Source organism: Schizosaccharomyces osmophilus, chromosome 3 (genome assembly GCF_027921745.1).
Source record: "Schizosaccharomyces osmophilus chromosome 3, complete sequence".
NCBI lineage: Eukaryota > Fungi > Ascomycota > Schizosaccharomycetes > Schizosaccharomycetales > Schizosaccharomycetaceae > Schizosaccharomyces > Schizosaccharomyces osmophilus.
In genome coordinates, this window is record NC_079240.1 from 55,001 (window position 1) to 80,184 (window position 25,184).

At 36.6% G+C, this 25,184-nt stretch overlaps 10 protein-coding genes and 1 non-coding gene across 11 annotated transcripts; 7 read left to right on the plus strand and 4 right to left on the minus strand.

Moving 5' to 3' along the window:
- Positions 1-1,970: 1,970 nt before the first annotated feature.
- On the plus strand, positions 1,971-2,762 carry SOMG_04081 (short-chain type dehydrogenase/reductase; the record flags this gene model as incomplete). Its single annotated transcript, XM_056182868.1, has 1 exon — positions 1,971-2,762. The coding sequence occupies one exon, from the start codon at positions 1,971-1,973 to the stop codon at positions 2,760-2,762; it is 792 nt and encodes a 263-aa protein (XP_056039349.1).
- A 1,452-nt stretch (positions 2,763-4,214) lies between these two features.
- Positions 4,215-4,646, minus strand: SOMG_04082 (hsp16-like protein; the record flags this gene model as incomplete). Its single annotated transcript, XM_056182869.1, has 1 exon — positions 4,215-4,646. The coding sequence occupies one exon, from the start codon at positions 4,644-4,646 to the stop codon at positions 4,215-4,217; it is 432 nt and encodes a 143-aa protein (XP_056039814.1).
- Positions 4,647-5,304: 658 nt separating this feature from the next.
- On the plus strand, positions 5,305-5,419 carry SOMG_10100. Its single transcript, XR_008803633.1, has one exon. It is a non-coding gene; the product is annotated as a 5S ribosomal RNA (ribosomal RNA).
- A 263-nt stretch (positions 5,420-5,682) lies between these two features.
- SOMG_04083 (arginase protein) lies at positions 5,683-6,261 on the minus strand (the record flags this gene model as incomplete). Its single annotated transcript, XM_056182870.1, has 2 exons — positions 5,683-5,966; positions 6,108-6,261. 2 exons carry the CDS (start codon positions 6,259-6,261, stop codon positions 5,683-5,685), a joined length of 438 nt encoding a protein of 145 aa, XP_056039665.1.
- Positions 6,262-6,862: 601 nt separating this feature from the next.
- Positions 6,863-7,854, minus strand: SOMG_04084 (iron/ascorbate oxidoreductase; the record flags this gene model as incomplete). The annotated part of the gene is made up of 2 exons (XM_056182871.1): positions 6,863-7,112; positions 7,175-7,854. 2 exons carry the CDS (start codon positions 7,852-7,854, stop codon positions 6,863-6,865), a joined length of 930 nt encoding a protein of 309 aa, XP_056039346.1.
- A 3,904-nt stretch (positions 7,855-11,758) lies between these two features.
- On the plus strand, positions 11,759-12,541 carry SOMG_04085 (versicolorin reductase; the record flags this gene model as incomplete). Its single annotated transcript, XM_056182872.1, has 1 exon — positions 11,759-12,541. One exon carries the CDS (start codon positions 11,759-11,761, stop codon positions 12,539-12,541), a length of 783 nt encoding a protein of 260 aa, XP_056039345.1.
- Positions 12,542-14,040: 1,499 nt separating this feature from the next.
- Positions 14,041-14,814, plus strand: SOMG_04086 (3-ketoacyl-acyl carrier protein reductase; the record flags this gene model as incomplete). The annotated part of the gene is made up of 1 exon (XM_056182873.1): positions 14,041-14,814. One exon carries the CDS (start codon positions 14,041-14,043, stop codon positions 14,812-14,814), a length of 774 nt encoding a protein of 257 aa, XP_056039348.1.
- A 1,035-nt stretch (positions 14,815-15,849) lies between these two features.
- Positions 15,850-17,121, plus strand: yhb1 (nitric oxide dioxygenase Yhb1; the record flags this gene model as incomplete). The annotated part of the gene is made up of 1 exon (XM_056182874.1): positions 15,850-17,121. The coding sequence occupies one exon, from the start codon at positions 15,850-15,852 to the stop codon at positions 17,119-17,121; it is 1,272 nt and encodes a 423-aa protein (XP_056039347.1).
- A 2,594-nt stretch (positions 17,122-19,715) lies between these two features.
- adn3 (DNA-binding transcription factor Adn3) lies at positions 19,716-22,515 on the plus strand (the record flags this gene model as incomplete). Its single annotated transcript, XM_056182875.1, has 4 exons — positions 19,716-20,434; positions 20,501-20,877; positions 20,929-21,762; positions 21,806-22,515. 4 exons carry the CDS (start codon positions 19,716-19,718, stop codon positions 22,513-22,515), a joined length of 2,640 nt encoding a protein of 879 aa, XP_056039656.1.
- Positions 22,516-23,061: 546 nt separating this feature from the next.
- inh1 (mitochondrial proton-transporting ATP synthase inhibitor Inh1) lies at positions 23,062-23,364 on the minus strand (the record flags this gene model as incomplete). The annotated part of the gene is made up of 1 exon (XM_056182876.1): positions 23,062-23,364. One exon carries the CDS (start codon positions 23,362-23,364, stop codon positions 23,062-23,064), a length of 303 nt encoding a protein of 100 aa, XP_056039654.1.
- Positions 23,365-24,509: 1,145 nt separating this feature from the next.
- Positions 24,510-25,163, plus strand: SOMG_04090 (N-acetyltransferase; the record flags this gene model as incomplete). The annotated part of the gene is made up of 1 exon (XM_056182877.1): positions 24,510-25,163. One exon carries the CDS (start codon positions 24,510-24,512, stop codon positions 25,161-25,163), a length of 654 nt encoding a protein of 217 aa, XP_056039264.1.
- Between the last annotated feature and the right edge of the window lie 21 nt (positions 25,164-25,184).

Below are 25,184 nucleotides of genomic sequence, written 5' to 3' on the forward strand. Positions count from 1 at the left end.
CACCCTCTCTCGTTTCTTTTTTGTTTTTCTTTACCTTTTCTTCAACTTTTGCAACTTTGTTTATTTTTATAATTTTTCTTTTATTTTTTTCTATTTTTTCTCTTCTTTTTCTTTCTCCTCTTTTCAATCTTTTCCCCTACTTTTCATTTTCTTTCCCTCTTGTTTTTCCTCCCGCTTCCCCTTCCTCCCAATATCTCTCCCAAATCTCCCTCTCTTCCCCATTCTTTTTCCATATATCTTTTTCTTTTTATCTTTTCTTTTTCTTTTTTTCCTCTTTTTCCCCCTTTTCTCCCTTTCCTCTTCTCTTTCCTCCTAATCCTCCCTCCTTTCTTCTATCATCTTTGTAATGGTGAATTCAATAACTGGCAAAATGAGTTAACGCTTTAAGTTATTGATGGTTCATTGTTGGATAAAGATGGTCTAGTTAGGTTATTTAAAAAGTACTCTTGAGAATTATGATAATAGCTTTAGAGAAATCGTATGTTTCGATTTGAGAGAGTTTCTCTGTAGATTCTCCATGTGAATTTGAATATACTTAGTTGCTCTGTAAAGTGGTAAGTTGAGTGAGATAATAGCTTTAATTTTTTCTGTATACGACAAGCCCACGTATCGGCTAAAAGTGGTTTTTGAAACCTCGTAGAAATGTTTATTCAATTGCGAAAAATATAACTAACTGCATGTTCATGAGGAAAAAAAAATATGGTTGCCTAGTTTTCATTGCTTTTTGTTTTAGTTGCTCATCGAGTATACGGTACGTTAATATCCGTGAATATAGATGTAGTTCTTAATAATAAAGACATAATCGAATCTTAAGGATGTTGTAACGATCCTGATAATTAGCTTCGTAAGTACAACCTTGTGATGAGTGTTTTTTTTTTCTATGTGTTTATTCTCATCAAAGAGTAGTTAAATGGTATTTATTGTAGTTGCACTTACTGAGGAAATTGATAGAGACTGGTGACAAAAAACAAATATACCAGATTCCAGTTGGGTTAAAGCGAATTACAAAGTAAGAAAAATACTACAATGAAAAATAAAAAAAATAAATCGATAGAAGTTAAAGAAACTTAACGCAATGCTTCTTTCTATCCTTTACAAAAAGACTCGTTCATTAAAGATATAGATTGATATAAACTCCTAGTGTAAAGGATTCTTGCACACTGAAAGCATGATCATCTATGATTTTGGAAGAAAGCTTTTTTTGAATTCATAATTACAACAACGTCCAACAAAAACTCTCAATCCAAAAGAATGCCTTGAATTGTCATTTAAGCATATTTTCAGCAAAACTACATGTAGCTATTATAGCTTTAAAAATTGCTTTACTCAGTTTACCAGGCTTGACAAAAAATAAAAAACACTATAATAATGTGTCAACTACCCTCTTTTAGTTTCGGGAAAATGACAAATTGCTATTACTTACTTGGCGAAGACATCATCTAAACAATAATGCAGAAATTTCGACACAAGCTTTATCATACCTATCGCTAAGTGATATCTTCTTTCTTTTTTAAAGACAGCAACATTCAAGCTTGTCGAACACCAATACGACAAAAAAAATTATCAGCATCGTGTTTTAGTTAGTGTATTCAAAATCAATGGAGAAACTAGGTAAACATTTTTGACAGCTCAGACTGAAATTACAAAATACTAGATGTATATTGCAACTGTTTAGTCAAAATCTTCGAGTCGATTTTTTTTTCTCTTTATTGCGAGTCTATTTTTTGTTAGCATTTCTCTCATACAAAAATTAAACAATTAGAAGTCCTGCATCTTGCCTACCATACGTTTTCGGAAGCGATGGAAGCCCTCGTAAAAGGAAAGCTTACCGCTAACAAATCTCATTACTAAGATGACGTAGGTAGAGATAGGGTTCTTCAATATGAATACATGAGAGGCTGACTTTAACAAAACAGTAGTAAACTTCAACACTTGTTTTATTATACATTTGCATACGTTTTTTAAGTTTTATGAACAGTACCATGTCAAATAACAGTCTTCCTCTCGAAAACAAAGTCGCCATCGTCACAGGAGGCTCCAGAGGTATCGGAGCAGGAATTGCTGAAACATTGGCAAGCCGTGGTGCCAAGGTTGCTATTACATTTACCTCTGAAAGCAGTAAAGATGCAACGGAACAATTGGTGAAAAAGATTAAGGATTTTGGCACTTCAGCAGACGCCATCACTATTCAAGCCGACTTGCGTAACGTTGCAAGTGCTAAGCTAATCGTCGATACTACTGTCAAAGCTTTTGGTCCCACCATCCATATTCTCGTCAATAATGCCGGAATTGCATACGACCGTACTCCTATAGGAAGTACATCTGTTGAGGACTACAATAGTATCTTTGACGTAAATGTTCGAGCCGTCTTCTTCATGGGAGAAGCCGTAGCACCCCATCTCCCCAATAAAGGTGGTAGAATCATTAACATAGGAAGTATTGCAGGTAGAGGATCAGCTAGCCGAATCCCTTTGTATTGTGCAAGCAAGGCTGCTCTTGAAGGGTTCACAAGATGCTGGGCCGCTGAATTAGGTCCTAAAGGCCATACCGTCAATCAAGTCAATCCGGGTGCGGTGGAGACAGATATGCTAAGGGGAATAGATAGCTCAGTAACTAATGCGTATAAAGACATGACTCCTATGGAAAACCGCTTTGGACAGCCTCAGGATATTGCAGACATTGTAGGGTTTCTTGCTGAAGAAAGCAGCCGATGGATCACCGGACAAACAATTTCAGCTTCTGGCGGTCTCAAAATGTATTAATATTGAGGCAAGGAATGAAGAAAAGTGGAATATATATCAGTAAAGCAACCTTTGAAGCTGAAATCTAAATTGGTATAAATCTTAAACATCAACCGAATGGTAAAATGAAGCAGGAAACGAAGGAAAATACGGTTACTTAGGACCATGGACAAAAGCTGCTTACTGGCAATTATAAAATTTTGAAGACGAGTGTCTTGAAAAGGATTTAAGAACGCTATTGTACTATATACTCTGGAACGAAAAGCAAGTGCCTCTTAGAGCTTAGTTGTTTAGAGATAAATAGAACTTTTTTTTTTAATTTTTAACAATCTGAAATTTAAGTTTAAAAGCCTTACACGTAAAGACTATCTAAAATGACTTAAGTAGGGTAAAGCATTTTTTCAACATTCTACTGCAGCTTACTGACTATCATTCAATTATTAATCTATATCTGTCACAGGTTAGATCTCACTTGTTATGAGAATAAGTTATCGGTGGAAAAATGTAATTACAATTTCGGGCAATTGTATGCTTTTATACTACTTGGATTAAATAGCAATAGCTTCCAAGGATCTGATTCACTAAGCAAGTTGTAAAAACAATTTTATTTAGCTAGATCAGTCAAATCTTCCAATCTGAAGATTTGAGCTCTCAGCAGAGGTATATATATCTTTCTAGGATTAGTAAGCTTTTAAATAACTTTAGTTCTAGATTTATAAAATTTTGAATCGCAAAAATGAACATTTAGTTTTTGTAATAACGTATTTGATAATACAATACATTTATTGTATCAAAATATTAGTAATATTGTATACCAGTTATGACAACGAGGAAATATATGCTCAATCAGAGGAATTCATTCTTACACCGCCAAACGCTTAAAGCAGCATCCTCTCTTTCCTTTTCAGGCAGGATCCGGATTATTACCTGAGATTGTATTGTCTAGTTTATTTGAATTAGCTTCTATCCAAATTCTTAGCTTAACGCCTCTAATGGAATGTTTATCATAATTTTACTGATGCTAAAGTTAGTATGTCGCAATATTTTCAGAAGTTGACTCGATTCATCTGTAAAGGCTTCTTTTGAAATATATACTATGAAGTAGACTTGTCTCCATTCTCAAACTATATACCCTTCAACATTGAAATTTGTCAAGAAAACAAGCATGTTACTAAGCATTTTGAAAATAATTATATTAAAAACATCTCGATTCATCTCGACAAAGTCGTTCAGCAGTTATGAGTACAAGACTCAACGTAATGTAACGTTCAAAGAATTACAGTCGAATTCCACTTATATGGTTGCATTAAAAAGAGTAGTTTCAATTATAAAAAATATTAAATATCTAATTTCATTCATTCATGCAGTTTTTGTCGTCAAATCGTCAATGCTAAATTATCATAAAAAACATAATGGTCGTAAACTCGTCAATCGGTTTTGCTCCATCATAGTTTATCCAATTCGGTCTCAGATTTAGTTAATGGCGATTTGCTTCTTGGAACGGGATTCCTCAATCTTGGGCAAGACAACGCTTAGAATACCGTGGTTGAACTGAGCTTCAATACGATCGGCATCTACCTTGTTTGGAATGGTGATTGTTCGGGAAAAGGAACCAAAGCGACGTTCCGACCATCTTTGGTTTCCCTTGTCGCCTTCGCTCTTGCGCTCATTCACAGATTCACCAGAAATGGTAAGTTTTCCTTCGTCGTAATGAACTTCAACGTCTTGCTTTTTGACACCAGGAAGTTCTACATCCACTTCGACGGTATCTTTGCCTTCGTGAACATCGATAGCAGGTGACAAATCGCCAACACGATTTTGGCGTTGGACACGAGGAGAATAACTCAGAAAGTCAGAAAAGACGTCTTGGAAAGGGTGCAACTCGAAGAAAGGTTGAAGAGACATTGTAGATAGAGCTTGTTGATTATAAATAGCAATCAAAGAATCCTTATATTCTATTTCTTTTTTGTCAATGTTGTTGAATCTCCTCTACTGCACTCCTATTTATAAGTGAACACAAGGATGGTTCGATCATTTCTTTAGAGCCCTAGTACTTTCTAGATGCGGCCACTTGGCCACCACCGGGATTCCACGCATTCCCGTGTATTTCATTTATCTCTCATGTCATTTTTTAGTTCTTTCTTTTCAATCTGAATAAGAAAAAGGAATTTTCTTTGCTTTTGCTTTTGCTTTTGTTTTCTTTTTCCTTGAATCCTTTTGTTTACTACAGCTTCACTCGTCATTCACGATATCTCTAGAAAAATCATCTATTCCTCTTTTGTATGATGAAAAGTAACGAACGTTCTCGCATATTCCGACTTGATTAGTACAGCTTTCCTAGGTGGTTTCGTAGAATGTGCATCATTTAAGAAGAGTTTGTTTTGATTCCTTTACACTTTTCAAACCTTGGGACTTTTGCAAGAGCATATTCCATTTACTCGTGAAAAAATACCAAAGATAGAGCTGAGTAAAATTGGGTCTTAAAGGATATTAAGATAACGCAACGCTAAAGACCATCAACTCTAATGGGTTAGATTAGTTTTACAAAGCCGCTTTAACGTCTACGGCCATACCTAGGCGAAAACACCAGTTCCCGTCCGATCACTGCAGTTAAGCGTCTGAGGGTTTCGTTAGTACTATGGTTGGAGACAACATGGGAATCCGGAATGCTGTAGGCTTTTCAATGTCCATCGTTTTTATTTTTATTTAAATTCTGTCAACTTGAACCAAAAGGGAGTGCAAATGCTTTTATCTAAGAAGGCTGGTAATCCTGCCAAAGTCTCCGACCAAAAGGAAAAAAATATTTCTTTCTTTTCTTTATTCATTATATTTAAAAAAGCCATCCCATTTTTTAGGATACGGTCTCAATAGCTGGTCTGCAAGACGTTCCTTACTCCCAACCGTTCTAGCTTTTGACCAAAATTCCAGTTTTCATCAATGATTACAACGACTGGACAAAGGTATTGATGCGAATTGCAATCTGAGCAATCTTGTCACCGTCACCAGCATCGGAGTCAAACGAACTAACCGTAAGTGATTTGGGGGTACACGTCTTGGGTATCAAGTTCATGCAGGCGATCAAGTCAGATTCAAGGAAATCAACAAGAGATGGATAATCGTTATCTTTTCTGCATGACTTGCCTAAAACATCCAGACCAACATGAACCAGAGCCGGACTGTATGACCGCCGTTCAAGTTGGGTAATGAGCTCGCGGACGAAATCCACTTTCTTGAGGTGTCACCTCAAATATTTTTCTTGCCAGCACCAATTACACGTTTCGCTGAACCCTGGATTGATCGCGCAGACCACAGTAAAGGAACCGGTGATAGTCGAACGGCTCAAATCCCGGCAAAGTTTTTATTAACGTCTTCCAACTTTCACCTTTGAGTATGGACAAATCCATGGATTAACATAGCCGTTCTCGTGGACATCAGGAGGGTCAAGATCGTTATGAGCATCATAGTATTTGAACGCTAAATCCTTGATTTTCAGCCCACACGCGACAGCAGAGCTAGCCATGGAATTACGAAAAATAATAAGGGGAAATGTGTTCTTTGCGGTGGCCTCGGTAGCTGCAATCGATATACGTCGCGAAATCTCAAAACTGCGGCCGATTTTACCCTCAAAGTCATCCAAGCAATTGATTTCCTTCTACTAAATCTTGGCATATAGCCGCTCTAGTTTTCGGTCCAATCCCAGCGATCGAATCCGCTTGGAACCATTGCCCACACGGTTATCACGAAGGCCAACATGATATGGAGAAAAGATAATGGTAATGGTACAGGTGGACATTATAGGTTTGATATTTATTTTTTTGGAAACAATCATTTTGGTAATTATAAGTTTTAACCATAATGAAAACACCCTGATTCTTTCTTTACTTTTATATCTTTGTTAATGGTCTAAACTTTTGTTATCAGAACACAACCAACTGTTTTTCGATTAAGCAGTCTGAAATTTTGCAATTCCTTGTAGACTTGCATCTACTCTTTGCAAAGAATGTATAAAAAGAAAAAAGAAATCCCCATTCAAAAAAAACCAAGGACATCATCAATACTACAGATTTAAATCCCTAATTATTCTGGTTCATTACTCGCAATATTCATGTCTTTTTGCCTTTTTACGTTGGTGAACCATGCTGAGCTTGACTGTCATTCAACCTTGTTTCTTTATATTTACGGACAGTTGTTTTGTCTGCATTTTTTCCATGCTGTTCATCGGACATTCGGGTTATAGGATAATCCAAGTCAGGAATCGCAGAATAAGCAATTAGTTGTCCTTTCATCATTTGGGGATCGATTTTTATCTGATGGATGCTGCTTTTTAGCTTACCATTGGTCAAGAAGGGCAACATATCTGCAATGTTCACTCTGAGGCAAGCAAGTTGTTAATAAAAAGGACAGAACAAATACAATATAAGTTTTTTACATACGAAATCACATCCTTGTCAATTGAAACTCTAACCCAATCGGGTATAATATCCACTTCTGGAGGTTTGATTTGTAAAAATCCTTCTTTTCTTTGAATAAGTAGGGTGATTGTCCCACAATCAAAATTACAATCAGTATCCACATCGTCCTTTTTGTGTTCTACTCCCTCAGGAACGCTATACTTTATGAGACGAATAAAGTCCTCGGTAGAACTATGGTATTTGCTAAAGAAATCACTTGGAAGTTCTAATCCAAGAGCGATTAAATCAAGAAGTTTTAGTGAAAGATTGTAGCATTGTTTCTGAAACAGTGTCATTTCGGGCAAGAATTTACGGATGGCGGGGCTAATAACTTCTCGATTTGAGTGAGGAAATCTTGCTAGGTCATAAAATTCCTTCGTGGCTTTAGTAGATGGATCATCTGAATACAACTTTTCACCCATACGTTTTGAATATCCTGCTTGCAATTCTCCTCCTTTAAACCTGAATTTTTCCTTTTCCTCAATTGGTAAATTAAAAAACTCATCGCTGATTTTAAAGACTCCTTCCATCTGTTCTATATCAATTCCGTGGTTTTTCACCATGAAAAATCCCCATTCTTTACAAGCATTGACCACCTTCATACTAACAAAGTGTGTATTTTGCTCAGACAGATCTATAAAGGGTAAATGTAACGATTCCATTTGGCATAGGTATAGTTATTAATATAATGAGAGTATAAAATGAGTGAATTCCAAAACTTAGACGGACGTAGAATTCTTTGTTGTTGTACGTTAAGAAGCTAATAAAACAGTAATACTCTTTACGATCATTCAAAGCCCTTCTTCAACTGAAGAAAAGTCATATAAGTACGTAATAGTTTTGTCATATATGTACTTATCTCTTGCCACTAGATATTTGTTAAACGAAAATTCTAATTTTATTTAATTTTATACTACTTGGCCATCATTCGTTTAATTCTGTGATTTTTTAATAGGATAAAACTTTCCATTATAGAGAAGAAATTTCCTTTCATCCTTGACAACTTAAGTTTAACACTACCCACTATTAAGCTGAAAAGTTTTGTTCTTTTTAGTAAAAGAAGAAACTTCGAACAACGTGGGCTTACTGCTCAACTTGGCTTCATTCTCTCGCTGTATGCATTCTTCTATTTTATAAGAGTGAAACTAACACCTGTGACTTGACGTTAGCTTTCACTCTCATACCCACTACCTCCGTCTTGCTCTTACTCCGTAGTCATACGTACCCTTTACTTACAGTTATTTATTATTGCAACACCAATTGTCACTTGATCTCCAACTTTCATCTTGAACTTGGTACATTCTTTATACGTACGTGTTGTTCTTCATTGTAGCTATTAGAAAAAAAAAATCAAATCAGATTTTCTCTCTTGTTGCTTGCCCGATTTTTACAAACAGAATTTGGAAACAAATTGCACGATTGTCTCTTCTCTTTCTTTCCAGTATGAACATGTCTATGGTCTAAGAAGGAATGAGCGCCAACAAAGCGATTTAGGATTCATCGAATACAAATTCAAATACAAACGAGATGATCAACTCTTTCTTACGCTGCTTCATGAACCTATCTTTGTTTACTCCACAAATCATTATTCCGATCTCGCGAAAGCACTGGGAGCACTAGAAACCTCTGTAATCGAAAGAAAGTAAGAGGATGTCTGGTATTACTACCAATACATCAATTTAAACTCATAGTTGGACCCAAAAAACATTGAGGAATTTGAGTGAATCTCAGACATGAAACCTATTTGCGAAAAAAGCGAATATGAGTTCTGTCGTCTTCTCCCGACTCCAAGTGAAAGTGTGCGAGACTTGTTGTTGAAAAACATTTTTAAGATTTACCAACGCTTTTACTTTCCAAAACCTATTGAATTTTTTTATCTAGGCTCTTCCTGAGAGAAAGATCCCCATCGAGTGGTTTAATTGACTTTTGATATATCGGAGAAGACACGCTTCTCAAGACAATGTTAAAACCCGTCGCGTAGGAAGTAACGGATGGATACCAAGAGCAGAAAAATTTTGAAAGAATTGCATCTAGCTATTCAACAGAAACAATATATCAACGTTTCGTTTACGGCTCAACTATAGACTACAAAGACATTTCTAGGTTTGAAAGGATTGCCGATTTGATACCTTTTTTAAAAGAACACAAGATTACGGAATCTTTACTATGTCAAGTATTGGAAACTTTTGCTAATACAGTGTAAAAAAAGATCTGGAGACGGTTTATTGAAACTACAGGCTTTTTTTAGTAAATTTACTTCATTCATATTACCATTTCTGTATTCGTTGCTTTGTTTCATTTAATCTAAATGGAACTAAACTGATAGATTTCTTTTCCAACAAACCTGCAAACCATTATTTTGCATTTTAAAGTATGTGCATTCTTCTCGTTTCTACCTAACATGAACTTGAATTCTAAATCTAATTCTTATCCTTTTGACAAAAACTCGTCAGAGACTAAGACTACCATCTCATAAAATATTAACAATTTGGAACGAGTCAAATTCTTATTTTTATCTAGTATGTTGTTCAATCCTCTGTTGGTTTCTTCCTTTGATGATAAGTACTATTCATATACTCGCGAATCTTAGTTGGTGCAAAAATAAAGAGTGACGGAAACAAGTAAAGTCCTCAATCCTTTCATAAACAATAAAATAACTACCTTAAAGTTGAGCTAATCGGATTGTACTGTAAGTACGAATCTCAGATGCGACATATTACGTTTATCATAATCATATATTTTATCTACCATATTTGGAAGACCCTTCCTTCATCTTCCTTCAATATTACTATGTTTTTGGTCTCCTGAACGAGTAACAACGGCGGTTTTATCGTTGACGCACGAAGCATTATTTAGACAGGATAACACGTGATCTTTGTATAAGCCCAAGTTTTATCGTGTCCAAAATGAAATCCAAAATCATAGCAGCTTAGCTTTCTTCCATAAGAACTGAATATGATGCCTTTTGATGAAGCCTATCAACCCTTATGATGGTAACGCTGGTTTTTCAGAGTACGGTTGGGCAAGGTCACTAAGGAAGAGAGGTATTAGAAGGAAATTTTTGGAGACGCTGCGATTCAAAAGTTCCTGCCATTGCTTTACCGGAGATTGCAACGGATATGAATGGTACATTCATATGCTGCATAATCCGAGATGTTGTTAGTCCTCAAGTAGCATGGTAATCGGTAGCACAAGCAAAGGACGTCTCTGTTTTTTACCTTTTATAAGTAAGAATCAATCACGGAAGATGATTATAACTAGAAAAATTCTTCAGAATTGAAAAAAAATAAACGCATTTCCTTAAGAAAAGGCTAATGACTCAGTGCTTCTAGAGCAGCCAACAGGGTAGGATTAAAGTTTATAGTCCAAGTATTTATTTTTTATATTCTTTTATACTTTTCTCTCTAAAAATGTTAGACCACAGATTTAAATGACAACGAACTGTTACTATGGTATGGTATCATTAGAGGATAACTAAAAATAATGAGGAAGATTCGAATACAAAAATAATAAATTCTTATGACAAGCGAACGTTCAATAGATTTTTATTTCATTTCTTCCTTCCTTTGAAGTTTGTTAGTCCATTAGACTAGCACTCAGTTGTTTGTTTTTGTTCATCGTTACTTGTAGCGTCGTGTTTGGGTAGTCTATTGAGGCATCATGTAGAAAATGTTGAATTGCATTAAGAATACGAAAGGATGTAGTGAGGCCGAAGCAGCATGTAGGGGAAATTAGATACAACCAAAAACTCTTTAATATTACATTCCTAGAACTAACTATTATTGACATGTAATCTTGGTCGGGATGCTTTTGGTAGCATCGTTACTGAAAGCTTTGACCTAAATTTTTCGGTTTTCTATTGTTATATTTTCATTTCTCTTTCAAAAAATATATATATGGAGTAGTGTTACAAACAATTTCTTATGTGGATATTTGTGGTTCCTGCTACAAACATGTAATGTATGTAATCTTTTAGTATTTGAACCCAGAATATTTTCTTTAAGTGCTCAAAACGATCTCGTGAAAATCGCAAATTTTGATACTCGTTCAAGGCATATATATTTTTGATCGAGGTCATAAGATAGCTTCTGAATATTCAAATACTACGAAGAGTCGAAACTGATTTTCATCGACATAAAATCTAAGGAAAGAGATAAATTTTCGCAGGTACAAAATTCGAGTTCTTGTATTTTACTATTCTGTCAATAATTATAAAGATCAGTTTATGAGCCGATCATCCGAGCGCATGTAGAAAGCACTCTTTCAATTTAATTTCTTTCTCAGTACATTAATTGAGAAAAAAATCGTTAGACCTTAATACATGAAGCTGCTCCTTATCTGTTGCATTGAAAATGAAGCCTTCTTAATGACTTCTTGAAGTGAAGACAAAACAAACGTAAAGAATTCAGTTCCAATTGAACTAATTCCCTTTTGAGTTAGTAAATACATATGGATCCCGCCTCATTATAACAGCGTGCATTAAGGTGACGACAACTACTTGTTACTTCTACTACAGGAGGAAGATGAACCGCGCTTCATAAGACCTAAAGTTTTAGGGACAGTACCATGTCGAATAACAGTCTTTCTCTTGAAAACAAAGTCGCCATCGTTACAGGAGGCTCCAGAGGTATCGGAGCAGGAATTGTTGAGACACTGGCGAACCGTGGTGCTAAAGTTGCAATCACATTTACCTCTGAAAGCAGTAAAGATGCAACGGAACAATTGGTGAAAAAGATTAAGGATTTAGGCACTTCAGCAGATGCCATCACTATTCAAGCCGACTTGCGTGACATTGCAAGTGCTAAGCATATCGTCGATACTACTGTCAAAGCGTTTGGTCCCACCATCCATATTCTTGTTAATAATGCTGGATGCGGAGGTGCAGTAAAGTCACTAGGAACTTCAACCATTGAAGATTACAATGATGTCTTTGACGTAAATGTTAGAGCCGTCTTCTTCATGGGAGAAGCTGTGGCACCCCATCTCCCCAATAAAGGTGGTAGGATTATTAATATTGGAAGCATTTTAGGAAGAAAGGGTTTTGCTCAGTTTCCTTTATACTGTGCGAGTAAAGCAGCAATTGAAGGCTTCACAAGATGTTGGGCCGCTGAATTGGGCCACCAAGGGCACACGGTGAATCAAGTCAACCCCGGATCAGTCGACACGGATATGCTAAGAGAAGCGATATCGGATGAATTTTTGCAAGTGATGAGAAACGAAACTCCATTTGAGCATCGCATTGGATTAACTTCCGATATTTCTGAAGTTGTTGGGTTTCTGGTTGAAGATAGAAGTCAATGGATAACAGGGCAAACCATATCGGTTTCTGGCGGAATGACGATGTATTAATTTGTATGACAAGCCAGATCGATTGGCATTAATGGTAATGTTCCTTCTCGTCAGATGATAAGCCCATAAACCAAACATAATTAATATGAAATTTCGCATGTTATTGAAAAAAAGAACCGTAACGTGTTTTAGTGGAAGTAGTACATCTACTCGTCTACGGTATACATATGTTAGCATTGAAATGGGCAGTAATTCAAGGAGTGTCATTTGCTACATAATACTGAAAGCAACTAGATAGTTAAACCAAATGATCTTCCCATAAATATTGTATACTGCGTACCGGCCTTGACAGTTGAAAGCGTTGTCCTGTAATATAACAAATTAAAAAACACTATTTATTTTGGCTTCTGTTACTCAAGATATACTGAACTTACTTTGGAATTTCAATTTTTGGTGTCTTTCGTGAAGCAGCATCAATACGGATTGTATTGACCTAAAAACATATTAAATTTACTGAACATTCAAAAGGTCTAATAAATGCCTTTGAAACATAATCATATTACCAGTGTCTATACCAAAATTTAATAGAGGCTTCATTAAGAACATTAGTCTTGTACGTGCCAATGCATTTAAAAAAGGGTACAAATATGTCACAGAAGAGGTCTCACTTGTTATGAAAATAAGTACTCAGTGGAGAGTAAGTTACATTTTTTAACAAGTTAGATGCTTTAATAGCACTTAAAATAGATATTTATAGCTACCAGGGATCTGGTTCACTGAATTAGTTGTATAGACAATTTATTCAGCTAGACCAGTCAAATCTTCCAATCCGAAGATTTGAGCTACTAAAACTGGGTATCTATATCTTCTAAAATAGTTAACACTGTTCCTTCTGATAAAGTTTGTTAAAAATTTCCATTGTTTACATTTTGTACTAAAAAACTCGTTTGTATAAACATTATACAATAACTCGGTGTCACAGGATGTATCTCACTCGTTATGAGAATAAGTATTCAGTGGAAAAGATGTAAGTAATAACAATTCAGTAAATTGTATGTTGACTTTAAATTGGATGCTTTAATACTACTAGAGAAGAATAGCAATAGCTTCCAGGGATCTGATTCACAAAGCAAGTTGTAAGAACAATTTTATTTAGCTAGATCAGTCAAATCTTCCAATCTGAAGATTTGAGCTCTCAGCAGAGGTATATATATCTTTCTAGGATTAGTAAGCTTCTAAATAACTTTAGTTCTAGATTTATAAAATTTTCAATCGCAAAAATGAACATTTAGTTTTTGTAATAACGTATTTGATAATACAATACATTTATTGTATAAAAATATTAGTAATATCGTATACCGGTTATGACACTCGGCCTTGACATCTTTGACACTAATAATAGTTTTCCCATTTAATATTTCGACTGTAACTGGCTGACACAGATAAGCTATCAGGTATGAGATAATCGATGGGTTATGACAGTAAAGTGAGCTCATAGCTGAACAAATATATATCTGCCAAATTCTTGTTTAAGAAACTTCAAGCTAGTTGTTTATAAAATGTCAAACAACAGTCTTCCTCTCGAGAACAAAGTCGCCATTGTCACAGGAGCCTCACGAGGTATTGGTGCAACAATTGCAGAGGAATTGGCAAGTCTTGGTGCCAAAGTTGCCATTACTTTTACCTCCGAGAGTAGCAAGGGAGCGACGGAGAAATTGGTGAAAAAGATTAAAGGTTTTAACGCCCCAGCAGATGCGATTGAAATACAGGCTGACTTGCGTGATGTTAAAAGCCCTAAACATATCATTGATGTCACGCGTATAGCTTTTGGTCATACCATTCATATCCTTGTTAATAATGCAGGCTACTCACTTAGTCCAAAACCGGTGGGAAGTTGTACTGTAGAAGATTATAATAAAATTTTCGATCTGAATGTTCGAGCTATCTTTCTCATGGGAGAAGCCGTGGCATCTCATCTCCCCAGTAAAGGTGGAAGAATCATCAATATTGGAAGCACTGCAGGAAGGACAGGAATGCCCCAGATACCGTTATATTCTGCAAGCAAGGCTGCTCTTGAAGGATTCACGAGATGTTGGGCAGCTGAATTAGGTCCTAAAGGTCATACTGTCAATCAAGTCAATCCAGGGGCGGTGGAGACGGACATGATGAGAGGGTTCGGTGGAGCAGAAGAATTTGCCAAAATTACTCCCTATGAACACCGCCTTGCTCATCCCGAAGAAATAGCAAATGTTGTCGGTTTTCTCGTTCAAGAGAATGGTCGATGGATTACTGGACAAGTGGTATGTGCTTCTGGTGGAATGCGAATGTATTGATCCATTGATCATGGTGAGATAATATCCAAGAATGGACGACTGGACCTTTTCCTTTACGAGACGAAGTAGTTCATTTTTCCTTTCTTTCATAGCTTTAGTGATAGTAAACGTTGGTAATGATTTATAAAAACTTACTTTAAACTTATAGTATAATGGTCGATAGTAAATTGAAGTCTTGTATGACAGTGAAGGTGTAAATGTATGAATTTGTTATTGTGTGTAAATATCGCTCGTTAGCTTGCAAAAATGGTACAATGAGAGCTTTCATTTATACAGTTCTACATAGACAAAATTCTCTCAGGTATGCATAGGCTTATATTTATTTGACTAGTTTCTTTGTTCAAGGTTCATTCCACAGTCCCCCCTTCTCACCGGTGGTAATAGTTTCAAATCTTACACCATCCGTAAGGATGCCAGCCAGACCCATGGAATAGGCAAGAAAGGCAATTCAATAATTCTTTAGCCCAGTGTTTGTAATATATGAATATGGCAGTCAAGTGGTCTACTAAACAATAAAACCTTTCTGCTAAACAAAATCGGTTCAACTTTTTCAGAGCTGATGTCTGTTACTGAACCTCGCATTTATTACTTCTGAGCTAAAGGAATCCGTCTTCACTATATTGTTTAATGTTTTTCAAGGCTTTTATACTTGCAGTATACGATTTAAAAATATCGTAATTTTGTGCATTTTTCTTTAAATTTTATGTACAATAGGCTACAACTATGCTTTGTTGAGAGGGTTGAACGACACTCGTTTGGCAGATTAGTAAGAAAAAAAATTTTTTGCCTTCTCGGACAGAATAGCGATGATAAATTTTTTTTGCCTTCTCGGGCCGGATGGTTTCCAATGTTTTGAAACAGCACCGCTTAAAAATGGACTGACTTTTTGAGAATAAATTGAGATAATTTCATTGAAAAATTTCTTAGTGAAATACGATCATATATTGTCACACCATAGTTGCAGTCCTGGTTAAGATCTTAATACCGTTATATATACCTGAATAAGTGCAAAAGTCCTGGCACCCATATAGCAGAATGGCAGCACATCGGACTGGCGATGTCAACGCGGCAAATGGCTACAAGAATCAACCTAGTGGATATCAATTGAAAGAACTGAATGATTCGCAAAAGCAATACATACGTTCTTCCATCCCTATCCTGGAATCATCTGGAGTAGAATTAACGAAATTGTTTTATCAAAAAATGCTGAAGAACTATCCCGAAGTGCGTCCATACTTTAACAAAGTACATCAGAAATCTTTGTCTCAACCACGGATTCTAGCATTCGCCCTATTAAACTATGCTCGAAATATTGATAATCTTACTCTACTTTCAGAATTGGTTGATCAAATCGTTACCAAACACGTTGGTTTACAAATTAAAGCTGAACATTATCCCATAGTTGGACATTGTTTATTAGCTACAATGCAGGAAGTGCTCGGAAGGGACATCGCTTGTCCTGGATTTTTAGAAGCTTGGACTATTGCTTATGGAAACTTGGCAAAGATTTTAATTGACAAGGAAAAGAGCGTTTATGAGAACCAACCATGGAACGGTTTTGCTGAATTTGAGGTGGTAAAGCTTATAGACGAGTCTTTCGATGTAAAATCTGTCTATTTTGCACCAAAGAACAAAGAGTTTAAAATTGCCCCCGCTTATCCAGGTCAATACATTACTATCGCATGGAAGATACCAGGGTTGCCTCACGAAACACTCCGGGAATATTCTTTATCCAAGTATCCCGATATTCAAAATAATATGTACCGCATTTCTGTGCGTCGCATTAAAGATGGGGTTGTTTGTAATTATGTCCATGAGCATTTAAAGAAAGGCGATGTTGTTGGGGTTAGTCCACCAGTCGGTAAATTTACATATAGAAAGTTTGAAGGAAATCAAAGTCTTCCGGTACTTTGTTTCGCCGGTGGTATAGGTATAACTCCAATCATATCTATCGTTGAAAGCGCTTTGTTGGATGGGAGGAAAGTTGTTTTCTGTTACTCTAACAGAAACTATGTGTCTCGCCCTTTTAAAAATTGGCTTTTACAAATCAAGGATCAGTATAAAGATCAAATTAAACTGAAAGAGTTCTTTTCACAGGAGGCGTATGTGCACAATGAGGAAGTTATTGACGAGTTAATGACACGCGTTTTACATCGTGCAGATATAAAGGAATTGATCTCTGCTGACTGCGACATATATTTGCTTGGACCCAATAACTACATGCGATTTGTTAAAGAAGAACTTTTAAAACTTGGGGTGCAACCAAATAAAATAGCAACCGAGTTTTTCGGGCCATACTCTCCTTAGTTGTTTTGCACACATAATGATTTTTTTAATAATCTGATCTAGATTTCCATACTGGAAGAATTTACAAGGGAGCGTAAAAATCTGGCGAGCTCTTGCTACTGTTTTTGTCGAATGCGAGTAGATTTAAGTGTGTTACACTTAAAGGTAATACTCTTGGTGCATGCAATATTCGCTGCATAATGAGTATGCGCGAAAATTTTGAAACCCGGTTTCAGAGCATACAACATTGAGCAAAAAGGAAAAAAAAGATAAAATACGCTATAATTTTTTATCATAGAGTTATATTCATTTCACTAGCTATAGTTAAAAATTAGAAAACCGTTGAATGCAAAATTGTTATCTGAGCTTTTCTTGAGTTCTTTGTCTTCTTACATTTTTGTTTGCAATGTTTTCGTATTGTAAAGGTAGTGACTTTTATCTCCTGACACTCTTGAAAAATGAAAGTTTTGTTACCATGAGGCTATCCTGCTCAAGATAACAGACACAGTCAGAGTATTGACCATTGAAAAAATTATTCAGCAGTAGTTCTATTCAGGGTATTCTATTGGTGATAGGTGCAAGCAGTTGTTAATAATGGGAGGATTTGGCAAATTTCGTCGTTTTACTAAAATGAGGATTTGTACATGCAAGTAAGATAAACCTTGCCTTGGAAGTACAAATTTTTTCAAAAATATTTTAAGACCCAAAATATCGTATTTCAATGATTCAATCGAATAGGTCATTTTCGCCGATTTCTCAAAAGATTTATTTTCAATCCTTAAATTTGCTCGTTTTAATACCAAAATCTAGTCATTTCTTTCAAGCACGGTATTCAAATCCCCCCAAACGCTAACATTCCAAAAGCGGAATCATTGCTATGTTTATTTGCAACTAATATGTGCCATCTAAGCCTGTCTGTTTATTTCGTAAGAGAATATTTTGCCTTTGTTTTTCTGTTGCTTCCCGTCGTCTTAGTGGTTACATAAATATAATTGAAATGAACTTTGTTTAAAGATGTATTTTGTAGGTAGTCCTTAGATCTGACAGATTTTACAATAGCAAGAAAGTATATCCACCTTAAAGTAAATAAGTATGAACTTGGTTCATTAAGAACACTTACAGTCAACTATTGGGGTCAAGTTAAACTGTACAGCATTCGCAATGCATAAAGGAGTTTGAAAGATGTCGATCTTTGGCTTCCTGTTGCTACCGACCAAACAAAAACCTGCTTGCATCTTTTTAGTTTTTCTTTGGGTTTCAAAACTCAAGTAGAGGAATTCCAACCTAAAGCGAATAAGATTGAGCAAATCGACAAGAACCCAAGTTCACACACCTAACCTACACAGAAATAATCGAGGTATGCGATAAGTATTGCAAGCTGTAAACATGAAAGCCAAGAGACATAATTTCAGCTGAAACCTAAATACATACTTCTGTGCGCCGGCATCGTAACTGCATTCAATACTAGAAATATACCTTTCTTTCATACGCTGAAGCAACTTCATCAGACAGAATAAAAAACACTTATACCATGAATGGAAGAGTTAAACCAACTTCCAGTCCTCGGCATCAAAAGAACAGAAATATGATTGCTCGTCAATAAAAACGAAGATACAATACTTAAAAATAAACAAGGTGTGTTTTCTAAGCAATTTATACCGTATGCTTAAAAGGAGTTATACCTTTCAGACCCACTGAACATTTGTTAATATATCCTATTGATTACTTGTTCAAATGTTAATGAAAGACAAACGTACCACATTTGTTAACACAACACATCCACTTTTAACCAACGATTGCCACGCTTGAGTATATCCTTGTCAATCATTGTCTATGACTCGTTTCCTGAATTCATCTTAGCCTTTTCCCTTATGATGGAAAGTTTTTCTTATTCCCACTGGCAATAATGGCAGCGTCAGTAGTAGAACTTGTGTGAATTGCACGTATTCGCTTAAAGAAATACAACAATTCACTTTATTCTAGTAATAAAAAACGGAATGTTAGTATAAGCCAAAAATGAAGTTCTCGTTATTTGGGTTAACAAGATACACAGTACTACAAACGTACCTGAAGGCCTTGATGCGTACAACAATACCATCAAGAAAAAATAGTCTTTTGACATTTTCAACGATTCTACTCGCTGAAGACCCTATTTCGTACGCGGAATCTTGTAAGTATATCTTAAATAAAAAAGGACGTGAATTGTGCGAGTATAAGATCGGGAAATAAGGTTGAAGGTTTATTATATCTGTTTTGGGAATCAATAAAAGGATTTGGAACTAATTATTTCGGTGCTATCACTTCTTTGAATTACTTTTACACTTTTTACTTGGTTTTGATGAATATCATAGTTTAGCTTTTGTCTGAATCTTTCATAACGGATATCCCGCAGAATTTGAAAGTTTTATAGAGTTTTCTCAGTGGGAAGTTTGTTTTTGGCTCGCGCCTTATTCTATTTCAAAGACGATTGTTCCTTGTTTTCGGTTTGCTTTTGTATCCGTCGGCCGCTTGTCATTTTGCTTAGGTGCCTTGGTTTTCGTACCTTCAAAACTGCGGTGCTTTTTTGGACCACATCAAGATTTACTTAAGTCTTACTATAGTTGCTTGTTTAAAGAATGACAGAGTATATGGACATAGAGTCTTCGTCGACTTCTAACTCGAAACCCCAAAATCCTGCAGAGACAGCTGCAGATTCACTTCATCCAAAAGAAAGTTTGGATTATTATATTTACGATTATTTTGTAAAACACAAGTTTCAAGAGACGGCTAAATCTTTTATAAAAGAATCAAAGGTACAGATTCCATCGAATGGTGAACAAAATGCAACGGAAACTTCTTCCCAGGTTAATGAATACAACAGATATGACCAAAGTATTTTTGGTGCAGCCAATGGCAAATCTGAGCAATTGGATTCATTTGATATGAATATTCCCTCTAATACAAACCCAACTCCTGAATCACAAAAAGATGCTTCAATTGAAAATAAAAAATTATCTACGGCTTTGCCTGCCCCATCTGTTGCTATTGATATTCCTGAAGGCTTTCTAGTAGAATGGTTTAATATCTTTTGGGACGTTTTCAGTGCCCGTGTTAGTCGGGTTAATAGTTCTGCTCATTTGTACGATTCTCAATCCAGCAGATCGGTATATAGAGGTCATAGTCATACTGCTTCGACACCTGTCCCATCGACTGTGCCACATATGCGATCATCTAATGCCAACCCATTGAATTACGCTTCCTCTGAATCGAAAAATTCCGAAAGCAAACCGTATTTACCTTTTAGCTCAGCGGTACCGAAATCGGATCCAGCGGCTATGGGAAACATTGCTAAACCGTACGTTCTTCCCTCAAGAGCTGTCCCTCTTTCTGGTCCTTCTTCTAACATGAGCTTTTCTGATAGATCACAAAAATACGGATCTTTGCTTCCAGCTGGTACCGGGCCTAATCCTGCTATGCCTTACTCGCTAGGTGCACCTGCTCCCTCAGTTCCTCCCAATTATTTAAATACTTCTATGCTATCAACTAGTCCTCCTCGCTCGTTTGATCCTAATAATCATCCTTATCCTGTAGGTCGTGGCATGAGCACAAACTCATCTAGAAACGGATTTTATCCTCCCACACCAGCGCAAATTCATCAGCTAAAGTCCCAGCAAGAATACCTTCAACGCCAAAGTAAACAAATGTCCGAGCCAGCGGCGAATTTTAATCAGAATGCTCTTAAAGATCCTCAGATGCCGTCAAATGAGCAACCGGCCATGAATCCTGCATCTGGTATTGGTAAAAAAAAAATAACTGATCCTAAGGCTTTGTACAGTGCTAACATAGCAGTTAACCCTACTGCAAGAAACTCCGCCTCTCCCATAATTACTCAAGCATCTTCCGGGATGGGTGGCGGTTCATCTCCGTTTTACGCGTATCAAAGTAATACGAGAGAGACCGCTTCAGTGCCTGCCATAAAGCCTTCCCCGAATATAATGATACAACCTCGTTACCCTGCAAGCTCTGAAGCTTTGGCCAATGATATGCAAAAGTACCGTGTTCAAAATAGCGTTGAAGGTATGCCTCCTCATATGCCGCAAAGTCCAGCTACTATGAATGGTAAATATGGGACGAATCCAGCTATGGGTAATCGACTCCCTCCTTATGTGCCCAATTATTATAGGGGACAACTCCCGATGTCTAGTCCCCATCCTCCAATGTATGAAGCAAACACCGCTGGCCAAGGCCCGATGGAGTATACAAAAGCAAGGGAACTCGCAATGAGAAGAGGGCAGACACCGAATATGGCTACTCTTCCAAAGGATGCTGCAGTGCCTGGTGAAGCTAATAATGTAAATCTTGGGAATCCTTTAACAGATTACCATATGCAATTGATGATATTAGAAGAGCAAAACAAAAAGAGATTATTGATGGCCCGACAGGAAGGCGAAAGAGAATTTCTTTCCCCACAAACACATGAGCGCTTTGATCACGAGATAAAGAATAGTCAACTTAAGCCAACAACTGATAGATCATCACATCTTCACCCCAAATCTAGTGGAGGAATGAATACTCAAGTTAAAGGATCTGATGTGAGCACGACAGGATTTATACCACCGAATCAAAAGCAACCGGGTCTCCCAGTTCAGCATTCATTTATGAATGTTCCACCGAATGAGCAATGTAAGTGTTTGAAACAAGTGATTGAAATCTAACTTATATGTAGCGAATATCATAATGTCTCAATATTTGAATCGTACGAAGCAGCCTGAGACGCCCTTAGATGCTCCAGATTTTAGAGATGCAAATATGACAAAAAAGGTCACTCCAACGAGTACGGCATCAATGAATGAACAGGATAGAATGGCTTCAGATATACCTGAAAAATCAAATTCCTGGCATGTGCAGAATAGCGAGAACACCGCATTGGATGCAAAAGAAATCTCAAAGTATCAGCCACCATTTACTCAGTCTTCCCAGCCAGAGTTGCCTTGCGGTACTTCAGCTGATGGCAATCAAAACCCTGACTCACAGGCATTTCTTGAACCGATTAGAGATAATCAAAGCATCCAAAAAGGTACAATGCGAGATTCTGATATAGCATCAAGTGAGTATCCTTCTATGAGTAATTCTGTTCACCAAGTTTCGATGACTTCAGAAGGAACTCAGCAAAATGGAGCAGCTTCTTCAGAAGGAGGAATGAATACTCACAAAAATCTTCAGAACAGCGAGCGCATAGAGGAGAGTACGCCTGGAGAGGCCAATGCAGGTAAAGATGCCGAAAATGGGACTGAGGATGGGCAATATAATGAATCTGCGGTTAATACGTTTAATTATGCATCAAAAAATGATTCTAATGCTGAATTATTAAATGATTTTGACTTTGAAAGTTTTTTGAATGATGCCGGTGATGACTCTACACAGGTTTTCTACTAAAATCCATAGAAAGGGGTTTCGTCTAAATAAAGAGATTATTTCTTATTTTTTATGGTTGACGGCATTGTTTACGTTGAGAATGACTGTTGAAAATATTTTATAAATTTGTATAGTGTATATTATTTAATCTCATCTAAATTTTTCAAGAGAAAAATGTCGTTTTAATAGTTTCACAAATGATCATTCTTGAACCGCGGATGATTATTTGCTCAGTTTTCTATCCTTTCGCTTAGTTTTAGGCAGTTATGGTTCTAAAATTGTTTTGAGTACATTTTTAAAAAGCATGTTAGATGAGATTGCCTCAGTTATAAGGAAAAATAAACATTTATCTGTAAGCTAGAAAAGCAAATCAAGTGGGGAATTTAAGTCTTGCTTTAAAAAAGGGGAGATGATGATGATTATAAGAGTTATCCTTGCTCATTAGCCAGATCTTATAATAACTTTTTCTTACACAACGGCTAAATCGCTGTATTCAAGAGAAGGGATTCAATCAATAGTCATAAAAACACAGCAAGTAAGGACAATAAAAAATCTTAGCATGATTCTCTAATTATCCTGCTTGGTTAACTTGGAGTCGATTTCAGTCTCCAGCTTATTAAGGTTCTCGCGGTGGGATTTTAACTGCTCTTTCAGTTTTTTGAGCTGGTCAAGTTCAAGCTCGTGAATAAATTGGTTCTCTTTGGCCTTTCCGCGCTTGGAAAAAGGAGGCTCTCTAGCAGAGGTTGCGTTGCTCAAGGTGGGATCTGTGGAGTCTCCGTCACTATTATTGCTGGCCATGGTTCTAACTCCTAAAGTTCTTCCTTGAGAGATTTGAGGAACAAATGAGCGACGAAGAATAAGTCTGTACATACTGCAAATTGAACTTGTTGGCTGTATGAAGTAAAATGAGATGGGTGAAAGTTGAGTTGCTTTGGGAGCGGGATGCCAATGTGAAAGAACATACGTAAGTGAACTAGCATTACTATGATATTCTCTTAATATCATATTTTGCTTTTGAAGAAGAAAACAAAACGAGAAAGCCTTAATCAGTTATTTCTTTCATCTCTTGAGCGAGTACGCCTTTCAAAGAAGCCTTTTGATCATCACACTTGTGAGTGCCTCTAATTTCAATAAAGGCCATACATCATCATCTGGGTGAATTTGTAGGGCAAATATAGAAAACATTGGGTAACCATCCTAAAGGATTTGCCCCATTCTAAGGGTAAACATTGATTTTTTGGATGTTTATTTACAAACACAAAAGTCCATATAGGAATGGTTGAATCATTTGTGCTTGTAGGAAAGGTCAGTTGTTTTAGAAATTACAAATGAATTCATTTAGTCAAGATTACAAGAACTCTACAACTGATATGTTTATTTTTTATGTCAGTAGCACACTAAAAAAAAGCTTACAGAACAAGAAAAGAGACCATGAAAAGCACTTGAAAGAAAGCGAGATGAACAACTTGGGTTGGATTACAACAAGAACGTCGTTTCCAGTTTTATTCGCATCTAAAAGATTTCTAATTCCACACACACACACACAAATATTGAGCTTCACTACTCACTGTCTAAATAAAAATCATCACCTACCGAAAGCCTATAAAGTGTTCGTAAATGATGCTTAGCATTCTGGAGTAGGTTTTCCTTATACCTTGTCCTTCAAACGAGAGGCGACCATTACGACTTGCATTTCCAAATACAATTGATGTAATACAAAATTAGCTCTTTCAGTATCATTGCTTAACAGCACCTTAAATCATATATCGATTCAGAAAGAGTTACTGGATTTCATGAAGTACATCGAGTAGGAAAAGTGTTGCATTGAACACATCACTGGAGTGCTCAAATATCGATGGGAATATAAGCTCGCAAAAAAAAAAAAGCAAAAGTATCAATTGACACAGTTTTTACATTTTGCATTTATACGTTATTTGTCTGAGCTGCGAAAAAGTTTCAATAGACTACAGCAACATCATTTAAGAAAAGGATCTTCCATTGAACACATTTAAACAATGTCTGCTGAAAAGGTAGAAATAGAAGATTATAAGAGGGTTGCTACCGTTTTGGCCGAAGCATTTTATCACGATCCAGTACATCTTTACTTTGCTGGACCCGAAAACGGGGAACAGTATGCCAAATTAATACAAGATTGCTTTGAATACATTGCTTATGCCGCCTTAATGCGTGGCCATGTTTATCAGGTGGATGACTTTTCCGGCGTTGCTTTATGGACTGGACCAGGTGAAAGAATTGATGATTGGTATACCGTTTTTAAAAGTGGTTTATGGAGATTGACCTACAAGTTGGGTGCCGAAAATCGCCGTCGTTTCTTCAAAGAACTGATCCCATTACACAACAGGGTGATGCCAGAAGCCATGGCAGGTCGAACCCATAATTTTTGGTACCTTATGTTTGTCGGCGTAAAAGAAAACAGTCGAGGAAAGGGATATCTTCGGAGACTCATTCAACCAGTATTAGAGATTGCCGATCAAAGTAATCTTCCCTGCTATCTCGAATCGACTCATCCCAATAATCGTCCAAGATACGAGCATTTTGGCTTCAACGTCGTCCAATCCGTTCATATAAAGGATGGCCTTAACAGCATCCCCATTGATGTTATGGTTCGAGAGCCAGATAGTTTTTATGGTTCAGGACAGGCGAGCTAAGTTGAAAAATTTGGCGACTTT